Source organism: Limanda limanda, chromosome 4 (assembly GCF_963576545.1).
Source record: "Limanda limanda chromosome 4, fLimLim1.1, whole genome shotgun sequence".
Lineage (NCBI taxonomy): Eukaryota > Metazoa > Chordata > Actinopteri > Pleuronectiformes > Pleuronectidae > Limanda > Limanda limanda.
The window spans coordinates 8707498-8731143 of NC_083639.1; the positions used below are offsets into that span (position 1 = coordinate 8707498).

The 23646-nt window shown below is 41.7% G+C and overlaps 4 protein-coding genes across 5 annotated transcripts in view; 3 read left to right on the top strand and 1 right to left on the bottom strand.

Annotated features, from left to right (window-relative positions):
* The window catches only part of zgc:112334 (uncharacterized protein LOC619199 homolog), a 3190-nt gene extending 1546 nt beyond the window's left edge, over positions 1–1644 (top strand). The window contains exons 6-11 of the mRNA XM_061069214.1: positions 1–121; positions 326–425; positions 520–691; positions 1087–1231; positions 1334–1388; positions 1495–1644. The exon at positions 1–121 is cut by the window's left edge and continues 11 nt beyond it. Coding sequence (XP_060925197.1) covers positions 1–121; positions 326–425; positions 520–691; positions 1087–1231; positions 1334–1388; positions 1495–1644 — 743 coding nt within the window. The remainder of the gene's footprint in view (positions 122–325; positions 426–519; positions 692–1086; positions 1232–1333; positions 1389–1494) is intronic.
* A 1350-nt stretch (positions 1645–2994) lies between these two features.
* ndufaf3 (NADH:ubiquinone oxidoreductase complex assembly factor) lies at positions 2995–6264 on the bottom strand. The gene is made up of 5 exons (XM_061070350.1): positions 6163–6264; positions 4709–4904; positions 4537–4603; positions 4036–4136; positions 2995–3352 (listed from the first exon to the last, which is right to left on the bottom strand). Exons 1-5 carry the CDS (start codon positions 6249–6251, stop codon positions 3245–3247), a joined length of 561 nt encoding a protein of 186 aa, XP_060926333.1. The 5' UTR covers positions 6252–6264; the 3' UTR covers positions 2995–3244.
* Positions 6265–7477: 1213 nt separating this feature from the next.
* On the top strand, positions 7478–17812 carry LOC132999859 (NCK-interacting protein with SH3 domain-like). 2 transcript variants are annotated; one of them, XM_061069642.1, is made up of 13 exons: positions 7478–7781; positions 8976–9088; positions 9187–9403; positions 10329–10404; positions 10683–11233; positions 12496–12666; positions 13437–13523; positions 14640–14778; positions 14870–14950; positions 15119–15247; positions 15648–15737; positions 15857–16029; positions 16155–17812. In XM_061069642.1, exons 1-13 carry the CDS (start codon positions 7611–7613, stop codon positions 16377–16379), a joined length of 2223 nt encoding a protein of 740 aa, XP_060925625.1. In that variant the 5' UTR covers positions 7478–7610; the 3' UTR covers positions 16380–17812. The 2 variants fall into 2 exon arrangements, with proteins under 2 accessions (XP_060925625.1, XP_060925626.1); XM_061069643.1 differs by having other exon boundaries at positions 10686–11233.
* A 787-nt stretch (positions 17813–18599) lies between these two features.
* Positions 18600–23117, top strand: slc25a20 (solute carrier family 25 member 20). Its single transcript, XM_061069556.1, has 10 exons — positions 18600–18688; positions 18775–18896; positions 20019–20111; positions 20201–20328; positions 20405–20495; positions 20589–20706; positions 21566–21638; positions 21726–21835; positions 22026–22150; positions 22436–23117. The coding sequence occupies exons 2-10, from the start codon at positions 18792–18794 to the stop codon at positions 22496–22498; spliced, it is 906 nt and encodes a 301-aa protein (XP_060925539.1). The 5' UTR covers positions 18600–18688; positions 18775–18791; the 3' UTR covers positions 22499–23117.
* The last annotated feature ends 529 nt before the right edge of the window (positions 23118–23646 follow it).

Here is a 23646-nt window from a genome sequence, read left to right on the forward strand (position 1 = left end):
AGCCCTGTGTGGAGACCATCAGACGGATCCGGTTGTACTCGGAGTCTCTGTCTCGTCACAAAACCAGTCCATACCTCTACCCAGTGTACGGGCTGGGAGAGCTGCCTCAGGGATTCGCCAGGTTATACTCACACTCTACCTCTGAGCATTAGATTGAGTTTTTATTCAGAAAAAACTTCCCATTACAATCTAACAGCTGTTAGCAAATCTGACAGTAACATGGGTTTTAAGAGGACGGCACTTTAGTAAATGGGATTTACACCGGCATCTAAAAACAGTGCCATTATGTTTCGTTGACATTTCCCATCCTGTCTGTGTGTTTCAGACTGAGCGCAGAGTACGGAGGAACTTTCCTGTTGAACAGACCAGTGGATGAGATTGTGATTGACAACGGCAAAGTAAAAGCTGTGAAATCGGAGGGGAAGGTAAGATAGATAGTAGTCAATAAAGGGGGAAAAAGTATCCATGTGGCATGATTGTATATTTGGTCAAATTTGTCTCTCTTTCACTACGTAACAGCTGTTCCACTGTAAACAGCTGATCTGTGATCCCAGCTATGTTCCCACCCGGGTGAGGAAAGTGGGACGTGTCATACGTGTCATCTGTTTATTAAATCATCCAGTTAAAAACACCCAAGAGGCCAATTCATGTCAAATCATCATCCCACAAGCTCAACTCAACAGGAAATCAGGTATCATGTTTTTTAAAAACATTTTTTGAATCAGAATAAAAAACGTTATATTCTGTAAACAACCCTTTTCACAGCATATAATGCATTCAAAGTGTTTAACATGAAAACAGAAATGACATTTTAAGGCAGTAAGAAGTGTTAGACAAATTGGAAAAGACATACTTGAATCAAATTGAAAACAAGATCGCAACAATTGGATTTGAGCAGTTTTTTAAATGTCTCATATATTCTGGGAGTTTGTTTGCAGCTTCAGCATATTTTCATGTAATTTGTATGTCAGCCAGCCAAAATGTTATTATTACTCATTTTTGTGAAGAAATGATTTATGCTTAATCAAATTTTCTTAATATATGATCAGACTAATGCATGAACTACTCCTCTGATTTCCCATGCAGATGTTTACATATCTGTGGTGTCCTTCACCCATAATGTGGCATCAGATGGGATGTACATCGCCACAGTGAGCACAACCTCAGAGACCAGCAACCCAGAGGAGGAGGTGCAGCCCGGCCTGGATCTTCTCGAGCCCATCATGCAAAAGTAAGGGACAAATCTTCTGTTCCCTTTTTTTACGATGTAAGTAAAATTACATTTTGATCAATATTCAATTAATGGTATTTTCTGTCCAAACTTTGAATCTAGATTTGTGTCTATCAGAAACCTGCTAGTTCCCAAAGAAGATGGAAAGAATAGTCAGGTGATGACGGGGAAAAGAAAAACAAACAAACAAATGATAAATAAGAATACGGAGTGTGGTGGACCATGTGTTTGTAACAGATCCTCCCTCTCTCTTTACTCACTAGATATTTGTGTCCCGCTCACATGATGCAACAAACCACTTTGAGACTGAAAGTGAAGACATCGCAGATCTGTACCGACGCATCACAGGAGTAGAGCTCTGCATCGGAGGATCACAGAGACACCTGTCACAGAACTCTGACGACATGGACTGAGAGGGACAGAGCAGAGGGCCGAGGGGTTTCAGTAGCATGTCGACTGGATTGTTTGTGGGATTCAAATGTTGTGTCTTTTTTCTCCTATTTGTTTTGTGTAAAATCTACCTTTGGTCAAAATCTATAAAATAATACAATGTTGACAAAAAGTAAATTTTTATTTGTCTATTATTTTGAGGTTACATTCTTGTGAATTAGTGTTTTTGTTGCTGTACGACAGTATGCAACCCTCACTACAATTGTTTGCCAGATAGGATATATTATTTATAGCACTAAAGGATGAGCACAGTGGATAGTGTTTCAGGTATTCCCATGTAACCAACACATAATTTCCTGTCATGGTCCAGGCATCAGTTTGACTGGAAATAGCTTTTAGAGGAAAGCACTGTCACCTCAATGTGAGAAGGAATTTATCTGGGTTTTTTTTCCAAAGACAAGCAGAGGAATAAGGTTTATTGGATGTGTTCAAGTCCAATAGGACTCTCCCTACCCCACTGTCTAAGTGCCCCTGAGCAAGGCACCTTACTCCCCCAACATCTGCTTCCCGGGCGCCGTCCACAGCTGCCCACGGCTCTGTGTGTTCACTGTGTGGGTTGTGTCCTGCTGTGTTCACACGGATGGGTCAAAAAAAGAGGACTCATTTCCCCGTTTTGCATATTGTGTGTCTGTGCATGTGTGTGGGACCAATAAAGGAATCTTGGAATCTTGAATCTTATTTGAATACTCTAAATTGTCCGTGTGTGTGAATGTTAGTAAGTCTCTGTTTGTTAACCCTGTGGTCGGCTGCCGACCTCCCGACGTCTCCCTCTTCTCTCGCCCAAACTCAGCTGGGATTGCCCCCCTTGTGACCCATAAAGGATAAGCAGTCTAGATAATGGATGGAAGGGTCCTTTAAGCTTCAATCAATGCTTGTGTGATCCAGCAGCAGCAGCAGGTAAACGTTATCAAGCAGCGCTGTGCATGTGATCGACAGGGATTTAAACATTGTCAGATGATTGTTAGAGGATTTGTGGATTCTCATATCGAGGGAGCTTATGTGAGAGAAGGACAAAGCCAGTGAATGATGTCACTTGCTTGCACACAAGCAGCTTGTGAGCGCTGCAGGAGACAGAGGACACACATACGAACAGATATAAGAGGCTTAACCAGATGAAGGACAGTCGCCACCAACACCTCGGGCACACGACTGGAACATATTCACAGACAAGAATATTTCACTGTACAGATTCTCTTCATCTGCTGCACTACTCTTCATTACGTCTATTTAAAATTGAAAAAAAGTACAGAACACTGTATATGGTCTTATACATTTATGCATGAAAATACATTAAATACATGATATTTGAGTTATTGCTAAATGTGACACTTCAAATATATCATTTATACAAATAATATTTTCGACATAATTCTGCAGAATTTGGGTCCTCAATTATATACACATGTATACACAGGGGGCTGCTCTTAACATATTAATCTGTACAATAACTGTTGCAACCAACCAATAGAGATGGAGATGGCAGTTTGTCTCCTTTGGAGCTTTGTGCAGAGGAACAACCATCTCACAGGCTGCACCATCTGATACTGAAGGATATCACAGGACTTACTCCTGTGTTAATTCCAGGGCAGTGCTGACAGGTGGAGGGATCAGTCCAGCAGCAGCCACTCTCCGCTCACTGGTCAGGAAGTTGAAGGTTGCACATGCGTTTGGCTGAGTAGCACAAAAAAAAGAGGAAAATTAGGTCAACCTTGATGTCTTTGGCCTTGTTTTAAAGGACTCTGATTCTGATTCTGATTGTTCACACCGGGCATCTTCAGAAATAGTGAATTTATCGATTTACATTGGTGGAAAGTATGTTAACAACTACATGCTAACAACATATAATACGATAAAAAAAGTATTAATTCAATATTATACATTTTTGTTATTTCTTCTTGAGGGTTCTGTCTGACTGATTATCATTTTGTTTTCCAATTAAAACAAATTGCAGCAGCTATTTAACCTGCAGTTCACAAAAGCTTTCAATTTGCGCACACACACACACACACACACACACACACACACACACACAGACACAGACACAGACACACACACACACACACACACACACACACACACACACACACACACACACACACACACACACACACACACACACACACACACACAAACCCATGTGAAGTCAGACTGTTCATCAGGTCTTTGTGAATAGAAATTATTTACATGTCTATTTGCATGTGGCAAAGTTAGATGTATTAACAATGTGACTTCACAGGAGACACAAATGAAGATGGAGGGAGCTGTCCCCATGTGAAGTTAGTTCCCGGCACAAATAGGCCTTGTTCCTCTTTGTTATTGTTAGTCTTTCATTCGATATACTTGTTCTACTTTACCGTATCTTGCACCTCCACAGCGATGCCCTTCTTCTTGAGTAGAGCGAGGACTGAGGGGTTGATTCGTTCAAGCCGTGCGCCGGTTCCCAGAACAAGAATCTCTGAATAGACAACAGGAAGAAATTAAGTTAACTGACATGCATCAGGAAAGTATTTATAACTTGTATGAAACTAGATGAGGAACATTTCAAATAGCTGCATGTAGAAGCTTTCATACAGAGCACAAGGGTTTGCTTAATGTTTTGATTATATGAACATTATGTAAATAATATTGTGAGACTCCCCCAATCACCAGATTTACACACAGTTACACATCTATAGAAGATTTTCTACCAAGAATTTAGAATATCGTTCTCCATCATAATCATCAGAACACCAGATGAGGGAATTTACTTCATAAGAATGTTTCCAAATATCTGTAATGTCAAAAGGTCATTCACATGAACCAGTAAGACACATTCATTTCTCCAAATGTTTGCCTGCTTTAATTAATTTTTTTACCTATTCTTGGTTCAAGCATGTGGAAGAGCGACACACTTTCCTCTGTGATGTCTTTGTGACTGCCAACCTACAGAAAGAGAGATTACAGCTCATAAGAAAAGTAGGACGTTGTTTAAAATGACACAAGTCTGTAAAGTATTTCATGTGATGTTGGTTTGGATGTTTCTCTCACGTTCCACTGCAGGATTGCAGGAGGCAGCACAGCACAGGGTCCAAACACTCGATTACCATCGATGTTGAACCCTCTGGAACTGTAGCTCTGGATCATGATCCCACTGCCCGGCTCCTTCTGCATGACCGACACTGTGGTGCGTTGGTACATCTCATCATCACTGGGCCCCAGTCTATGAGCACGACACAGAAATGGGCTGGAATGAAAGAAAGGGGAACTCGGTTAGAACTGATTCGATTTTTAAGTGAGGAAGTCTGATCATTTTCTGTTATCTATTGTTATTATTTTTATCAACGTTACAAAGAACTTTGTACGTAAACTATGGTCATAAACGCTCTATGTAGTGCACTTTTCTTATCTCTGTATTCTCCATCTCTTTGCTTTTCACAGAAACAGGCTGCACTGCCGAGCTGCTGCCATATGGCCCAGTTGAAAAGCCAAAGATCTGATGCCAACCTACTGAGGAGGCTGGTGGCCAAACGCTTCAGGCCCGTTACTGCAGAGAAGACGACTGAGGAGGAGCCACGACGGACATGAAACAAACACTCCTGCTTGTCTGAAGAGCTGCAGCAGATTTGAGCAATGAGGCGACCTGGCCTGAAGAAAGTGTGGATGTCGTGCTAAACTCCACAAGATGGAGCCAGAGAGGTCGAGTGACAGAGCTAGTTCCAAATGGGAATCCTGGGAGTTATTATGAAACAGTATACCAGTTCAAACTATTTAAATAATATAACAATAACAGACATGTCTTAAGGTGTGTGTGTGTGTGTGTGTGTGTGTGTGTGTGTGTGTGTGTGTGTGTGTGTGTGTGTGTGTGTGTGTGTGTGTGTGTGTGTGTGTGTGTGTGTGTGTGTGAATTGCAAGCTTTTGTGAACTGCAGGTACAATAGCTGCTGCAATTTGTTTTAAGTGGAAAACAAAATGATAATCAGTCAGACAGAACCCTCAAGAGGAAATAACAAAAATGTATATTATTGAATGAATAGATTTTGTATTGTATTATATGTTGTTAGCATGTCGTTTTTGTTTTTCAGTTGTTTACATATTTTCCACCAATGTAAACCGATAAATTCCTTATTTCTGAAGATGCCCGGATTTCAGCCTCACAGGTCTCTGTCATTTTTACACCTAATGATTAGTCAGGAAATTAAAATGATATATTAAATGATGGCGTGATTAATTGACAGTGAAAATTATGGTTACAGCTCTTGTCTGCATTCAGTAATATCGCAACAGGACTGTGACTGCACTAAGTTAGAATGAGCAGAGCTTCTGTCTCTTTAAATACAACATTAGCTCTGCTTAATATAACTGACCCAACATTTGGTGACATGACTTTTTAATGTGGTCGTCTCACAGTCTGAGAGAAGTCAGATTATATGACTTCTTTAACCAAACACTTAGCTCTCTTCCTCCTGAATAATGATGAACCCTGAACGTAAAACCCCATCATACCTGGAGGAGGCGGGCACAGCCCTGGAGGAGAAGACGAACCCATGTGCAGCTCTCTGAAGGACTCGGGAACACAGCACAGCGGACGACATGTTGGCGGAAACAATCTGCTCTGTCCAACACACAGGGGGGGCAGAGTTCAGTGTTACACCAGTCGCTCATTTCCGGTGTTGTATAACGAATAATCGAGCTCCATGTCCAGAGGATTAAAGAAGAAGAAAGCAATTCAAATGTGTTAAATACGTATGGGCTGAATATACAGGATTCTTAAACTTTGCATTTGTATGAATTTATCTTTATTTCATTTTTGTTAATTTCAATTAATTTAGTATTTTTGTTTCTCATTCACTTTTTCTTGTCAATAGTTTAGCAAATTTTGTAGCCCTGGCACAAACAGTTTTATGAGAAATACCGTTATTATTCATACTGTAAAGTTGTGGATTTAAAAAAGTCTCTGCTAATTTTAACTTATTCCACCGTGATGTATTATTGATGAAATGTATAAACTACAGACTGTCGTCATCATCAATGGTTTTTCCTAATACAGCTTTTCAAAAAGAATTCAAGACTCTTTGATATCACCAGTTTGATATTATAATAGAAACATTAAAATCATCATCCCACTCCAAAAACTAAAATAAGAGGAACACTTTGTCCCATGACCCATGACCATACACACAATGAGTTACACCCAGTTTACAACACAGTACGAATTTAAATGTATTTTTTTTTAAATACAAAATTAAATTAACTTAAATTAAATTAAATTAAATTAAATTAAATTAAATCAAATTAAATTAAATTAAATTAAATTAAATTAAATTAAATTAAATTAAATTAAATTAAATTAAATTAAATTAAATTAAAATAATACTGCGCAGTCCGCTTCTGCCTAGGAGGTAAATAATAATAAACACAAATTAGATTAAAAAAAAATTGTATAAATAAAATAAAATAATAAGAATAAGCATTTTAAAGCCCTCAAAAAGCCAATTCATTTGCCTGAAAAAATTGTAATAATAATCCATATAATTTCACTGTCTGTCAGTGCCTATCAGTGCTCGGGCCCTAATGAGAGTTGAGTGAAAACTCCCACCAGCTAAGTGTAACGATTGTCCATCATTTAAACGCATTTTAAGAAGATGGATTCCTTCATATAATAAAACAGTACGATGCTTCCTTTCGCTCTGTGCTTGATTAAAATGCCTGGGGGGCGTGTCCAGGGTGTGACAGCGCCCCCCTGCGGTGTTGACTGGCAGCAGTCCCGGGTCAGATGATCGAGCTGGATTGTAAATAGACAGCAGCAGCAGCACAGATCCTCCTGCGGGGCCATGATGCCTCCACAGCCGCTCTGACCCGCCTCCCGCACCGCGCCAGCTCCACCCGGACCCCGCCGCGCTCCGGACTCCGCCCCGGCTCTTCTCTGCTCGATCCCGGGGTCGTTAGACAGCATGTACCGCTCCCTGTTCGCCTTCCGATCTGCGGAGCCCAACTCGCTGCACTTCGCGGCCGGGGAGAGCTTCCTAATCCTGGAGAGGAGCAACAATCACTGGTGGCTCGGGTCCCGCTGCAGCTCCGGGGAGACCGGCTACATCCCCGCCTCGTACATCGAGAAGATCAGGGTGAGAACCGCCCGATTCTCTCTGTTTGTCTCAGGGAATTCAACTGCGACTGAGGAGAAACGCAGATCAAGGGGTGATGGGATCGAGAGAGACGGCTCCTGCGTGTGCGTTTGTGTATGTGTGTATGTGTGTGTGTGTGTGTGTGTGTAAGTGTGTGTGTACAGCAGTGCAGGCCCCTGCTGCTGGAGCTGACTGCTGATTTCTGCATGTTTGCTGAGGAGCACATGAATTATTGGAAGGAAGGGAAGACGCATTACTGTAGAGACCTGGCCTCCTGCAGTCAGCAGCACTGCAGCTGCTGACTGCAGTGAGAGAGAGGAGGTGCAGGACAGGAGGAGGAGAGGACAGGATGGAGGGATTTAGACAAGACTATGAGAGAGGGGACAACAGGGCCACAAAAACAGAAAACAATTAATTCTACAGACCCTCAACTAACCTTATTGTTTAAGAAGTAGTTACCTTCGTCCAAGTAGCTTTGGAGTTTCGCTCCATCACACCCAGTTTGTTCATTATTTTATAAACGCAAACAGAAAAAGCCCTTCGGTCCAAAACATACAAAAGGCTCATGTTTAAAACAAACCCATTTGTAAAAGAACAAATATATAGTCATTTCTAGAAAGCTCACTGGCTGAGCCGACCTGAATCATGTAGAAGTATGTGGTCTTCAATGTGCTGCTATAAAGTGGATGGGCAGATATGTATCCAGGTTGACGGCTTGGTAGTTCTTGTATTTTGTTCCATCCTTAGATATTAATTACTCAACCATCTCTCTACAGTCACTTCCAATGGGATTTTGTTTTTCCATTCTTTCAGATAAAGGTGAGTCCGTGACTTGTTCAGTTCATGTGTTCTCCAGAGAGGAGACTCACACTGAACTAGTCCGAGCTTGTATTCTGTAAACTCATGGGCTCAGACAGGAATGCTGCCTCCTGTTGGTAATGACACTGGCCGAGGAGGTTTAATGAGGCCGAATGTGAGGCCTCACTGAAACACTCTGCTGGAAAAGGCTGTTTTTTGTTAGATAACTGCCCCAGTTTGTTTCCGCCTGCAGTCACACACACACACACAAATGTCCCCGAGCCACTGTTCTCTCCTGTTTTCTTTAAAGTTTAATAATTATGCAGGCTGCCCAGTAATACATATTTGATTTGTTCATCTCCCTCCCTTCGTGTTCTCCTTTTCTGAATCTGCCAGGCTCCAGAGCAGGATGAAGTGTTGCAGTCCATCGACCGAGCCATAGAAGGCATCCACAACGTGGCCTTAAAGAATGGAGGCAAATACAACCTGGAGCAGCGAGACGTTCTGCAGTGAGTTCAACATGCTCATGTCCAATGTGTCGCGTTTAACACTAAGACGTCGTCCAATCAGTGTCCTCCACAGAACTCATTTTCCTCCTCTGTCACAGGAAGTTGATCCATCACAGGAAGGAGACCCTGGCACGACGAAGTTCCTCCTCCTCCTCCTCCCTTCAGAAACAAGGCCTCCCGACTTCCAGCAGTGAAATATCTCTCAGTAACACTCCTCCTCCACCCAACGGCCTTCACCGGGACTATGGACGACACAGCAGCGTGCCGTTATCAGGAAGCATGGACAATATGCAAGGAGAGCAAGGCTTGTATCAGGTAACACACAGTGTTTACTCAAAGTGCTCTAAGTGTCTTTAATTTACTATTCGTAACTCATGCAATCACAGCCAAAGTATTCTATTGATAAATAAAACATGTGTCTTAATTAGTTTGAGGTAGTTTTGATCCAACAGGGTTTTACACACATGGCTCTGCAGGTAAGATGTTGACCAGGAGCTGCAGCTTCCTCGGCTTGAATCCACTTATCCACATTCTTCTCCCTTCTTTCCTGTCATCTCCTCAAAACATAACTCAGAACATGAAGGAATATGTATCATGTTTCCATAAAACAAATTACGACCGCAAAAGCTGTGATTAAACGATGAATAACTTATTCGATTTCCAGAAAAATCTTTGAGAGCTCTTCTGGATATGATTTAACCATGTCAGAAATTTCCTGTGTAAAAATGACAAATGTTCACTGGCTCCATCTTCCTCAGTCTCAGGATTTGTCACCTTTGGCTGTTTTATATCATTGTCATTTTAGACTGTTGTTGATTACACAGACAGTATTTTCTGTCATTTTATATACTTAACAATTTATAAGCAATTTAAATAACTTGTAGGTGGAACAGAGGTCAGAGCTGTCGCTTCACAGCCAAAAGGTTCCCAGGTCAGATACCGGTACTTTCTGTATGTTCCCCTTGTCCGTGTGGGTTTCCTCCAGCTACTCCGGCTGCCTCCCATAGTCCAAGTCGTAGATTGGGGTCAGGTTACTAACAACTATCTGCATGTTATTACTATGACTAATAACTGATAGTTGCAGCCCTATACAATAATAACGCTGGACTTGTTTAATAAAAACAATTTCTGGTGGAAATTCAGTTACAAATCTGCATTGAAAGTGTGTGTGCTGCCCCCAGTTGCCTGCTTTGCCCTGTGGGTAATCCAGCCTTGTCTGTGTGCCCCCTCCCTCCTGCAGGTGCCCCCTCAGCCTCGACGTGCGGCTCCGACCACCCCCCCTCCCCCCGAGAAGCAGAGAAACAGTCGACCTGCAGGTTAGTGGACAGCAGATGGACATGGGGTTTAATTCTGAGGCTCATTCCAAACATATCTCAGTGTTACAACACCTTACAGTCACAGGGTGTTTGTTTTCCTGCTGCTTTTAGCTGATGCTACCTGCTTCAGCTCTTTACCACATAAACAGGCTCTATTCTTAGTCTTAGCTCACTGTGTCCTCTCGGTAACTGGAGCTCTCTCTCTCTCTCTCTCTCTCTCTCTCTCTCTCTCTCTCTCTCTCTCTCTCTCTCTCTCTCTCTCTCTCTCTCTCCCTCAGCAGAGCCGGATGTCCCCTCCAGAGTGTCCTCTCTCTCTCTCTCCCCGTCCCCTGCTCCCTCCCTCTCAATCAGCACCACCTCTTTGGAGTCGGGCTCCTGCCCCTCCCTGGTCTCCTCTGATGTCAGCTTGCCAAGCGTCTCCAGCACCCCCCCTCCTCCCGTGCCATCTCGTGTGAAGCCCGCTGCGCTGCCTTTAGAAACGTTGCCCTCCGACTCCCCTCCTCAGCCGGCTCCCGTGAAGAAGAGCCCGGCGCCGCAGCCTCCCCAGCCCGGCGCCACCTCAGAGCCCCCTGCGGAGAACCAGCCAGAGAGCGAATGGCCAGTTGCCCCCCCGTCTGTCGCTGAAAGCCGCCCTGGCAGCCCCACTACCTCTGAGCCGGTGCCCATGACCATCGGGGCGGAGCTGATTGAGCTGGTGCGCAAGAACACGAGCTTGAGTTACGAGCTGTCGCGGGTCGCTGTGGGCGTGGTGGTCGGCCATCTGCAGAGCACTTTGCCTCAAGCATCCTCCGCCCTGGAGCAGGTTCTCCTCACGCTGGTGGAGAGCAAGGTCAGATTGGTTTTCATGTGGATTAAGCTTCATCAAGCCTAAACTAATGTGGTTTGAAGTAACAGCTGCATTTAGCTGAGACATTTCTCAGAGTCATTGTTTCCGTCTGAAGTCACTCACTCATTCACCCCTGCATACTGAGAGAATAGAGAGTTTCAAGTAGAGGACAATACAATTCATTTATCAGCAAAATGAAAAAAACACCTTCGGAAAATACTACAGGTTATTTTCTTTGTGGCATTAAGTACATGGTTGTTGTCACAATGAAAAAACGCAATATCAGCATTGTTTGGTACTTATCATTTCCACCACAAAGGAGGATATGTTGGTTCCAGGATTTCGAGTGTGAGCAACTCGGTGCAAAAGTTTTCTGCTCTAGTACCAACAATTTTTTCCCATATGAATGAATGGAAAATATTTGGTGTCAAGGCTTTTTGTGGTTGTTGTTGCTTATTGAGTTTATTTTTAGTCAGACACAGTTTTGTTTTCATCTCTCCTCTCTTTGCCATTTTTCGTAATTCAACACGAGCACAATGCATGATGGTAGATATTGCTGAGTTAACGTAAGCATCACTACATTTCTTTTCACATAACATCTAGACAGCACTACAAATTCACTATACAGTGAGCGGTAGGTGATTTTGGACATTTTTAGATGCAGGGGACAGAATGTCCCTCATTTCCTGTTTTTATATTCACTCTTTGCAGCTTCAAACCAAGCATGACAGAACTGCTGATTATTTCCTGGCAGACGTTTCTGTTTCTTCCTCTCTGTTTAACAGCAATCGGTGAAAGCATTTCCTGCTGGCTTGTATTCAACTCCTCTTACAAGTGTTATGCCTGAAAATACTCTGTGATCTAATCTCCTCAGTGAGCATTCAGAGATAAAACCATCAATGAAATACTGATGAAGCAAAGATTTGAAAAGTTGTTGCTTTGATTTATATCTTGTTTATCATGCATTTTAAAATTAATTACAGTGAACAACTTCATCTTTAGCTATGAAACCAAGTGAAGATATGTAAACACTGGTTTAGAGTAACTTTAAAGTTACTATAATTAGTATTTTTACATTTTAAATAGGTGTAGGTGTTCAATCTAAAGATTACATTACAATGCTCTTTAATTCAATGCCCACACGTAGAATATGTTTTTACTTGATCAGTTAACTACCTTTGTATTTCAGAGAACGGATCTTCAAAGTTAATCTTACTGGTTTATCAAGTTATAATGAAAGTTGGTGTGTCTCTGTGTCTGTGTAGGATGCGAGTCCCGCTCTGCCGCAGGGTCAGGTGTGTCATGACGAGCAGCGGCTGGAAGTAATCTTCAGTGACCTCGCCCGTCACCGTGACGACTCCCAGCAGCGCAGCTGGGCGCTTCACGAAGACCATGCGCTGATCGCCTGCTACCTCGAGGAGCTGTTGAAGATTCTGGTACGTTGTAGTGAGCTGTGGACGTCTTTCATATAAGAGTAGAGATATTCATTCAACGTTTATTTTAACTCGGAAATACATTTACATTATGACCAAGTAGACACAATAAACAAAAAATTCCAAGTCACCAAGTAAACACAGTTAAGACACAGTCAAATGTGAAAAATTGCAAAACCAAGAGCAAAAGAAATAGATACAGGAAATTTAATTTCCTGTATCTATTTCTGATCTTCGATGAGAACCCACATGAAACTTCAGCAGTGGCGTGATTAATCTGTCACTTTTCATATCAGAAGTTGAAAAGTACATCACAACAAAAGCATTAAATACAACAAGGTATTATGGATTAATATGCACAGTAATGTAACATCTGTTAAACTGCTTTGAAAAAAGAACTCAAAGAAGTTTCATCAATAGAAAGTTTTTCTCTCTGGAGGAATCTGTGATGTGGCCACAGGGCCCGACAGATGTCATGTTGTAAATACCAGACATGTTTGATAGGATCACAGCGGCTCAGACGACTTAACAAATCCAACAGTGTGTTTAAAGACAAATCTGTGAATCCTCCGGCAGCCAAATATTTTTTTTGTTGGCAGTTCGTCGCGACCACAACTCAGATCAGGGTTGGGATGTTCGGATGAGTTCTTAATGAGCTCCGTAATCCTCTGGAGTGTGCCGGGACTGTCTGCAGATTATGAAGTTACGTAGTTGTGATGATATTATTATATCGTTGCTGTTAAAGCTAAAATCTCTTACTTGTTTCCCCTCAGACTGATGCAGATCCAGAGGTGTGTAAGAGGATGTGCAAGGCCGACCACTTCGAGAGCATCATCTCTCTGGTTTCATATTACCAGATGGTAAAAAAAAAATTAATATCATTTCATTTATTTATTTTTAGCAGGAGAAGACAACAGATTATTGAAAAAACAAACATTGCTAGCTGTGGGCCTGACTCAGTATAGAACAGGTTGTCCCTAGTTGGGACAAGAGTGATAAAAACATATGCAGTTTTCAAAAAGAAGAAACAAACAATCATGGGAACTAAACAAGGAAACAAAATACAGAAACATTGGAGAGGAGAGGATTAAAGAGACAGATGTGACAACAAATTAGTAATTGCAGGTTTGACCTTCCACTAAGTTGTGTTTATATGTGTGTTTTCAGTGTGTAACACGGTTTTGCTCCAATGTGATAGGGGATCTAATTCCAGATTATTGTGTATATATTGTAGGATGGGAATGGAGGACGTGCAAGTGCGGTTGATCTAGTGTTGCATTCTTATGTTGTGTTGAGTCCCAGGAGTAAAGCGTTAAGTGCTGGGGGGTGGTGGAGATGTTATTTTTGTAAGATCTGGAAAAAGCATTTGGAGGCTTGTGTTTGTGTAGCTGTGTAGAATCAGTTCGTTGGAGTGTGAATGTGTGGTGCAGTGCGGATTCTAGGAGGGATGGGTGTGATTAATCTCATGAACTCTATTGCATAGACTTGCTACTGGTCTCATGATTTCTGTCATAGTAATGGACCGGATGGAAGATAGTAAGAAATCGTTGATATGACATAAGTACTGTACGTGTCTGGGAGTTCTATGGTCCGATTTTGGTCTGCAAGTACAGTTTCTGATTGAACGTCTTCGTTAGATTATGGATTGTTATGGATGTGGTTACTGCAGATGAGATGTGAGTCGAGGAACGATATTTACAAGTAACTAAAAAGTGATCTGTTCAGGGGAAAATATTTTGTAAAAAAAAAAGTGCAACAGTGTTTGTGGTGATGGTTTTTAATTAAGTTTACCTGAGAACCTGTTCAACGTTAATATTCAACTAATATTTACTGCTGATTACACATTCTGCTCAATGAATTCTTCAAAAACCTCTGTGCAGTCCTCTGAGTGAACTGGTTTCCAGCCTCAGTAGTCTGTGTAATTACTGTGTAAGTAATGTGGCTAACGATGTTGCTGCCTCCGTGTGTCCGGGCAGGAGCTCCGTGTGTCACTGCGGCTGCTGCTGCTCAAAGTGTTCGGGGCGATGTGCAGCCTGGACGCCACCTTCATCTCCACGCTGCTCAACTCCATCCTGCCCATGGAGCTGGCCAGAGACCTACAGAATGACACACAAGGTGAAACCCCCGGACACGTCTCTGCCTCCTCTCGTTGTACACACACTTACTCAGATGCTTTCATGGTTATTATGCGTTTGTCTCTCCTCAGAGCATCAGAAGATGTGTTACACAGCTTTGGTGCTGACTATGATCTTCTCAATGGGCGAGCAGGTGCCATATCATCACTATGGTATGAAGAGGCTTTATTTATGTATTAAATGTTATACAGTTAAAAACAAAGTGTTAAAGAAAGTTGATTCTTCTCAAAAATGAAATTGCACATTAATTTAGAAAGTGCATTGAAGTTATACAGCGTGCAGTAGCAGAGACGTGATCCTGACCCTAACCCTCCTTTCAGAACACCTGAATGCAGACTTTGTTCAGTTCCTGCTGGATGTGGTGGAGGAGGGGCTTCCCTCGGACCCCACAGAGCAGCTGCCCGACACCTTCCTAAACCTGCTGCTGGCCTTCAACCTGCACCACACAAGTGAGACCCTTCTGAGCTTAAGCGTAACTGATCAAGTTAACGGAGACACATGATGCTTTTTCAGTTTCTCTCTTCCCCCAGTGTGTTAAATGTTTTTTTTGTAGATGTCAAAGGACAGTAGTGTGAAAAGTCCCATAGTCCCACTACTCATGAAAAGCCTCCTCATTGGCCCGGCTGTACATTTGCATAATGACACCCAGTGGCTAGTCCGGCACGTCCCCTAACATCAAGGTTAAGCAAGAGCGGAGGCTGATATCTCCTTCACACACTGGAAGCGACCAATCACAACCATGAGGGGGGGGTGTTAAAGAGACAGGGTCACCTCTTAACTCTTTTGAATGAGTTTTGATGAACTTTTCTTGTTTTACGATATACGCTTGTTTGTGTTTGTGTCGTCCAGCTCCCAGCAACAATGTGATCATGGAGGAGTTGAAGAAGAAAAATCTCAAGATCCTGTCAGAGAAAGTTCTTCTGCTTCTGAACAGAGGCGGTAAAAAAAACTAAAACATTGATTGTCATATTTTCCATTTTTTAAATATCTATTATCAAAGCGTCCTCAATTTTTTTCTTCTAAACATCCTTCTTCATCTTGTGTCCTCTCGTCTCCAGATGACCCTGTGTGCATGTTCAAACACACCCCGCCTGCACCGCACTCTGTGCTCAAGTTTCTGCAGGATGTGTTTGCCGACAGAGAGACGGCTGACATCTTCTACCGCACTGACATGATGGTGATGATCGACATCGCCGTCCGGCAAATATCTGACCTTTCCCCTGGAGACAAGGTGAGACACACACACACACACACACACACACACACACACACACACACACACACACACACACACAACAATACCATTTTTGTTACATGAACATCATCATAATCTGCTCTCTTTCCCTCCCTGTGAAGGTGAGGATGGAGTACCTTTCCCTGATGCACTCCATCATGCGCTCGACGGACTACCTGGAGCACCAGCACCGCCTGTCTGACCTGCAGGGGGCACTGCAGAGGATTCTCAGGGAGGAGGAAGATCCCGGAGAGGAGGAAGCGAGCGCTACAGCGAAACAGATGGATAAGCTCATTGTGCAGCAGATCTACAAGGAGTTCCCACAGATCAGTGAGAGCCAGGTCTAACCATATCAGTGTCACGCTCACACGCTGTAGTCCGCTCCCATCAACTGCAGGGAGGTGCAATAAAGCTTGAAAGAAAAATAACTGGTGTTTGATGGGACGCCATGTGATCTGTGCCAGCCTTTGCTGGGAGAAGAAAACCAGTTTCGCCAATGTTTTCATGAACTCGTCGTCCAGCATCCCTGTGATGAGGAATTAAGGATGATGTGTTTTGGTCAAGAAGGGAAATGTGTTTGGTTTGCGTCAAGAAGGGAAAAATACGACAGATGCGTTGAGGAAACTGTGAGGTTTAGTCATACAGAGATTAAAAATAGCCAAATCTAGGCGAAGCCTATACGCTTTTCTCACAGTGAATTCTTAGCAATGATAACAATTAAAATTATACATTAACTAACTGTGCTCAAAGTATTTTGAAATTAAACTAATTAAAGCAACAGTAACTATGACTTAACCGCATTCTTACCAAAGCAAACTGATTTTAGAGCACGTTGAAGGTTTTGAGATGAAATGGCAGATTTGAAATTCTATTCAAATATTCAATCTTAGTTGTGAGAATACTTTGAGCCTTTATGTGCTTCCCTAACAGTGGGACCAAACTACTGTGTGTTACTGAGAGAAACCTTTTCTTTACAGAGCACAGAGCTTCCTCTTTCATCCACTTCATCATTCGGTGTATTTAATATCAAAATCAACTTGGGCAAGCGTGCTGTCATGTTGAGGAAAAGCTTAAACTCTGACTCGTGAGATATCATTACTAAGCTTTTAGCTGAGTAACCTGCTGCTACACACTGAGTCCCTCCTGTGGCTCAGTCTGGTACGTTTGTCGATGGCTCTGAACTGACACACGCTGAACTCCTCCAGCGTCACAGGTCATTGACTGTTTACAGATCGGGGGGATGTCGCGATGCTGCATTCACACTCAGCCTAACTGTGCTGCAATAAGGCTTTTAACAACACGCTGCAAAATACCAAGTATTGACTAATGTGTGTGGGAAAATGTGTTTTGCAGTTATTATCAAAAATAATTAACCAGTCAGTGTTATTGGTTTCTGGTTATAATATCATAGTCCCACTGAAAATTAAGACATGGCAATACAGGGCATTTTGTTTTTCTCCTCGTGATCTTATTCTTAAACAGCAACACAACCCTTTCCTTGTTTCTTCCCTGTGATGTAGTGATCAATGTTGTTCTCCCATCTTACACTTTAGCTTCTCTGTTTCTGTCCCTGGCATGGCTCCTTGAAACATGTGTCTGACAACACAATCCAGAAGGGACATCAGATTAATGTCCAAGTGCTCATTCATTCACTGTTGGTTTCTGTTTCAGGTGCATAAGTGAGAGAGATGGACATACCATTTGCATATTTAACACTATCTGCACATCTGCTCTGACTATGTTATAATGAATCTAATAAAGCTATATTTTAACAGTGGAAGTGGCCGGATTGGATCATTGTTTTCACATTGCCATCTTAACTTCTACCTTAAAAATAATGTATGTAAATTAAATGCTTCATATACAATTGTGTGAGGAAAAATTAAGATGTATGAATACCAGTGAGTGACAGTGCTGCATAACATTATATGAATCAGTAAATACTAATGATCGTAATTTTATTAGAATTTCTTGTTTAAATTTGTGCAATTTAATTATATAGATACGTCAGAAACAATAAATTGTATCTATACTTATTTACATGTATCATAAATATACAGACATGTTTTATCTGTAGTATCTATACTTTTTAATCCATGTTGTAAAATGTAATGTTATTTTATATGATAATGTTACACCCCCTCTTTTGGCTTATTCTTCATCTCAATATAAACTAATCGAAAAACAATTAAGATAAATATGCATATATGTAGAATTAAGTCTCTACATAAACATTTTCATTTCCGAATAAATAACGTTACATTTGATATGTATTCAAAATAACAATAGGAAATCAAATAACAAAGATGAATATTGACAATAACAATAATAACATATACATTGTATACAAAAATAAATTGTTGAAAAAGCCAAAATGAAAATGGAAGGTAAAACAAACATTGACATAAAAAACGACCTGCATACACACTATAATATACATACATAGACGCAGTTATCAAACGGTATCATTTAATAAATTCACATTTAAAAATAAAAAGTTTAAGCCATTTCCACCCGGACACCATAACCGGGACGTACCAGAGCGGTTGTTGCAGTCAAACCGGTCCGGGTGGATAAGTGGGTGAAAGGTGCAGCAGGTTAGAGTGACAGCGGCTCAGTGACGCGTCACACACACACACTCACACACTAGGAGCAGGTGAGCTGGTGTTTGTTCTTTCATTGTTTGTTTGTCGTGAGTTTCATCTCGGTGTCGTTTTCATTGTGTTGTTGTTTTGTCTTCAGCACAGCGGAAACCAAAAATGTCGAAACAGCCGCAGCCGATCAGCCCGCTGAAGAACTTCTTCGCCGGGGGGTTCGGAGGAGTCTGCCTGGTGTTCGCCGGACATCCACTGGACACCATCAAGGTACAGACACCGTGTTCCCTGCGTGAAGCATGCGGCAGACACACACATGCTTCCGGTCAGAGTCAGCTATGTGGATGTGATCACATGTGACCTCTGCTGTATTAGATATTTGTGTGTGTGTGTGTGTGTGTGTGTGTGTGTGTGTGTGTGTGTGTGTGTGTGTGTGTGTGTGTGTGTGTGTGTGTGTGTGTGTGTGTGTGTGTGTGTGTGTGTGTGTGTGTGTGTGTGTGTGTGTGTGTGTGTGTGTGTGTGTGTGTGTGTGTGTGTGTGTGTGTGTGTGTGTGTGTGTGTGTGTGTGTGAGAGAGTGAGAGTGTGAGCTCAGGCTGCTGCAGCCCTTTGACCCACATACACTTTATCACTCAGCTCAGCTCACAGACCTGAGCTGAACACATCACTGCATCAACACCTACAGTAACTAGATCAATGTTCCTGATCAGAGCTCATCTATCAGCTGACACATCTGCAGATATGACATGATTCCAGATATCGGCAACAATATCAATGATTATTTCAATACAACATTCATCTATAGCAATATAACGAATGTCCAATATACATGTGTATCGATATATTGGTTATGTATTGTGCAAGCACAGTGAGGAGGTGTAACACATGATGGATCTCCCTCCAATTTATACAGTGTTTTGTTGTATATCGAGAGTTTAAAACCCCGACCTTCATTCAGGTGCAAATAATACTCTTATAATTTCAAAGAAATAATAATGTAACATTTTAACAATCATCCATAGATTTGTATCTTTGTGGTTTGGTCGTATCACTCAACCTTATGCTCTGCAAAACATGAAACCATTTTTAACAAAAACAAAATCAAGTAAATATTCTTTTAATCTTCAAAGCAGCACTAAGTTTCTCCTGGAAGGTTCACCCGTCTCCACTCAGAGGCTCCGTAGCTCAGCGTTGACCTCAGGGTCTTGCCCCCCTGCTTTTAAGACCCTTGATTGCTCAGTTTGGACGAACAGCTCAATGAAGAGTCCGGCTTTTCCAAACCTGAACACCACCGTGGCTCTTGGGAACCTTCACTGCAGCAGAAATGTTTCAGGTTTATTTTATTCTTTATCTATGGAATAAAAAACATCTTTCTGTCTGTCTTTCTTTCTCAGGTGCGTTTACAAACTCAGGCCAAACCCAAACCTGGAGAGAAACTCATATATGGAGGAACAATCGACTGTTTCAAGAAGACCTTGGCCAAAGAGGTGAGGGTGGAAGCTGCTTCACTCAAAAAAAAAAATGCATCCTCCAAATCTTCCTACCTCACCCTGCTCTTCTCCTTCTCCCCTCACAGGGTGTGAAAGGGCTCTATAAAGGCATGGCGGCCCCGCTCATTGGGGTCGCACCCATGTTTGCCGTGTGTTTCTTTGGATTCGGACTTGGCAAGAAGCTCCAACAGAGAACTCCTGATGAAATCCTCTCGTAGGTGATCGATCTGTCGGTGGTGGCTGAATTCCTCAGTTTACTGTTTTCCTGATGAGTTTCTTCCTCTCTGCAGGTATCAACAGCTGTTTGCTGCGGGGATGATGTCCGGCGTGTTCACCACGGCCATCATGGCTCCCGGAGAGAGAATCAAATGCCTCCTACAGGTCAGAAATCACTGTGTGGGTTTAGAGAGATAAAACAGGATCCAATCAGGGACCCTGATTCTTATTTCAACACTCTGTGTGTGTGTGTTACAGATCCAGGCAGCAACTGGTGAGGTGAAGTATGCTGGACCCATGGACTGCGTCAAACAGCTGTACAGAGAGTTTGGGATCAGAGGAGTCTACAAAGGCACAGCTCTGACTCTCATGAGAGGTGCGTCTTTTCTCCAACAGATCCTGAGTCTGTGCAAACGTCACAACCTGTATTTAAGTTTGTCGATAAACGTTTGTCCGGTTTTGTTCATGCTTTGCTGAGTATTCAAATTGGATGGATAGAATAATGGTTCATTACATCTCATAGGACTTAAGCTCTTCAAAAGTTACCTAAATGAATCCCGTTTACATTTGATAATGCTCATTAAAACACACTGCACTTTGAAGCCAATCTTTAAAGTATTTTAACTAATCACCATCTTCACTATCACATTGTTCTGCTGCATTACTATCACCTTTATATCTGTGGAATAGTGGGAAACAATCAGGAATGTGGCTCATGGCGCTTGTGAACTTGTGTTAGTACAAAAAGAAACATTACTTATTTATTTATGCAATTTCTACCCAACAATGTTGCAAAATTCTTTACAAGGAAGAAATGACCCCAGACAAGTCAATTAAATGATAATATAACAATGTAGCTCGAGCAAAGAACATTTTATAATGAAATGGATAAAAATCATTAATCATATCGATACTACAATGGCACTCAGACGAGCTGATACCTCCACCAAGGACCAACAGTCCCCTTCAATTCATCAAAATCTCACCTTCTCATAGATATCAGCTCACTAAATGTGACAGATTTATTTCGTCAAGATTAATTACTGTGAAAAAAACCCCATTTCTTGGAGTCACCCCTGAGTTTTTGCCTAATCCTGCAAATTTTAAAGACAAACTGATTATCATCAAACACTGTAGGTTGCCTGAGTAAATGTTTCTGCTTCAACTTACAAATTGTATTATCCAGGTTATGTTGGAGTGTTTTGCACCTGAAACGCCTCCTTTTTGTATCTCAGACGTTCCAGCGAGCGGGATGTACTTCATGTCCTATGAGTGGCTGAAGAATCTCCTCACGCCAGCAGGGAAAAGGTCAATATTTGTTTTTTTCCTCACAGTATTTACACCTATGTTCAAAAAAGCCGCAGAGCAGTCAAATCTCTGGTGTTTTCCCTGCAGCCACAACGAGCTCAGCATTCCCAGTGTGCTGTTCGCCGGAGGAATGGCCGGGATCTTTAACTGGGCCGTCGCAATTCCGGCCGACGTCCTCAAGTCTCGTTTCCAGACAGGTTTGTTTTTAAATGAGATTAAATATTTGTTTAAGTGTGAATATCTTACCCTTTTAGATTCTGAGTTTTGTTGACTTTTTACTTCTAGTGTATTTACTTCTGTAGATTTTGTTCATGTTCTGTATGTTTTACAGTCAGACTTTATTCTAATGTGTCTGTGGCCGAATTTCATAACCTGTCTTTTCCTCAGCTCCTGAGGGAAAATATCCCAACGGCGTCCGGGACGTCCTGCGGGAGCTGATACGAGAAGAGGGCGTGGCCTCGCTGTATAAAGGCTTCAACGCCGTCATGCTTCGAGCTTTCCCCGCAAACGCAGTGAGTGACTTCACTTAGTGTTCGTTTCTGGCTGATGGATGGTTCATTAGGAAGTTTAACATGAGGATGATTGAGAGGGTTTGGTTGTAAATATTATGTTAAAAAGAATAAAAGAAAAAAAAAAGCTGCAGTCAGAACTTAATACCAAGTAAGAGATCTTCTGTTACTTAAAAAACTTAAACGGCGAACACTGAATATATGTAGTATTTTATATTATATTCAATATTTGTTTAATCACTGTTTTACACCAACTAAGTTTTTGTTTTTTCTGCCTCTTATTTTCAGGCTTGTTTCTTAGGTTTTGAAATGGCAATGAAGTTCTTGAACTGGTTAGCACCAAACCACTGATGAAGGATCAGCGTCAGCTCATATGTGAATCCCGGGAAACAGAACTGTGTAACACAAAGACAAAATTGTTGCCAGTACACACACACACACACACACACACACATACACACAAAGAATCAAACGAAACAAAGAGATTGTTAACAATGATTTACTTGATTATCTTTAAAATCACGTGGTACTGTCGAGCACGCGGGGGGGTCAGACCTGCTTATGGTGCAGTGCAGAGATGTTGTCATGACTCTGCACCACCAGTGCACTTAACACACACAGACAGACGAATGTTTTCACTCCTTTTTGTTTTACTTGTTTTAGAGTTTCTAATTCTGTTGTCTTTTTTTTTCACAAGAGACAAGATGTAAACTGAACACGTTGTGCCTTACCTTCTGTTATCTGCGAGCAGGTGTACATATCAGGGAAAAGGTGCACTTAGTTTTGCAGTGTGTGTTCAGTCTCTCAGCAATACAAACCTCTCAGTCCTTCCTTCATCGTGTACGGTCACACTCAGTGACCTCTGATACCAACTGTTTTATTGTTTGTTGAAGTAGTGGTTATAAAATGAAATTAACAGTATGTGAGTGTTGGCATGTAAAGAATAAAAATGTTAATCCATATTTAGAAATGAGACTTGTCTTGTGCATTTTTCTAAATTCTCCTTTTTTGTTGTATTTACAAAAGACCCTAACCCTATACAATTAATGTAGGTGCCATAAAACCTAATGTAGCATTGCCTGTTAATGGCTTTTTAAACTGAGTAGAGTAAGTTCCTCCATCAGAGCCCAACCGTCCCCGAAAGAAACCACATTTAAATTCACTAGATGAAGATTTTAATTTGGATCTGTACCAAATTGTTCACACATGTCTGATTTATTTCATCATGACGTGGAGTTATTCTCTTAGAAAATAACTAAATAGCTGAACGATGCCCTGTCTCACAATGTTAAAGAATCTGCCCTGTGATTTAATGTCTTCTTTCTCGGTGCATGTCTCATCCTTCCACCATATTTCGTTCAGTTGTTTTTGTGTAATCCTGCTTAGAATCAAACCAACAAACAAATGGACTGGGGTTCAAACATGACCTCCTTGTCTCAGGTAATAATAAAACTAAGTAATTATAATGAATCATAGAGAAGCAAACAAGTAGAAAATAA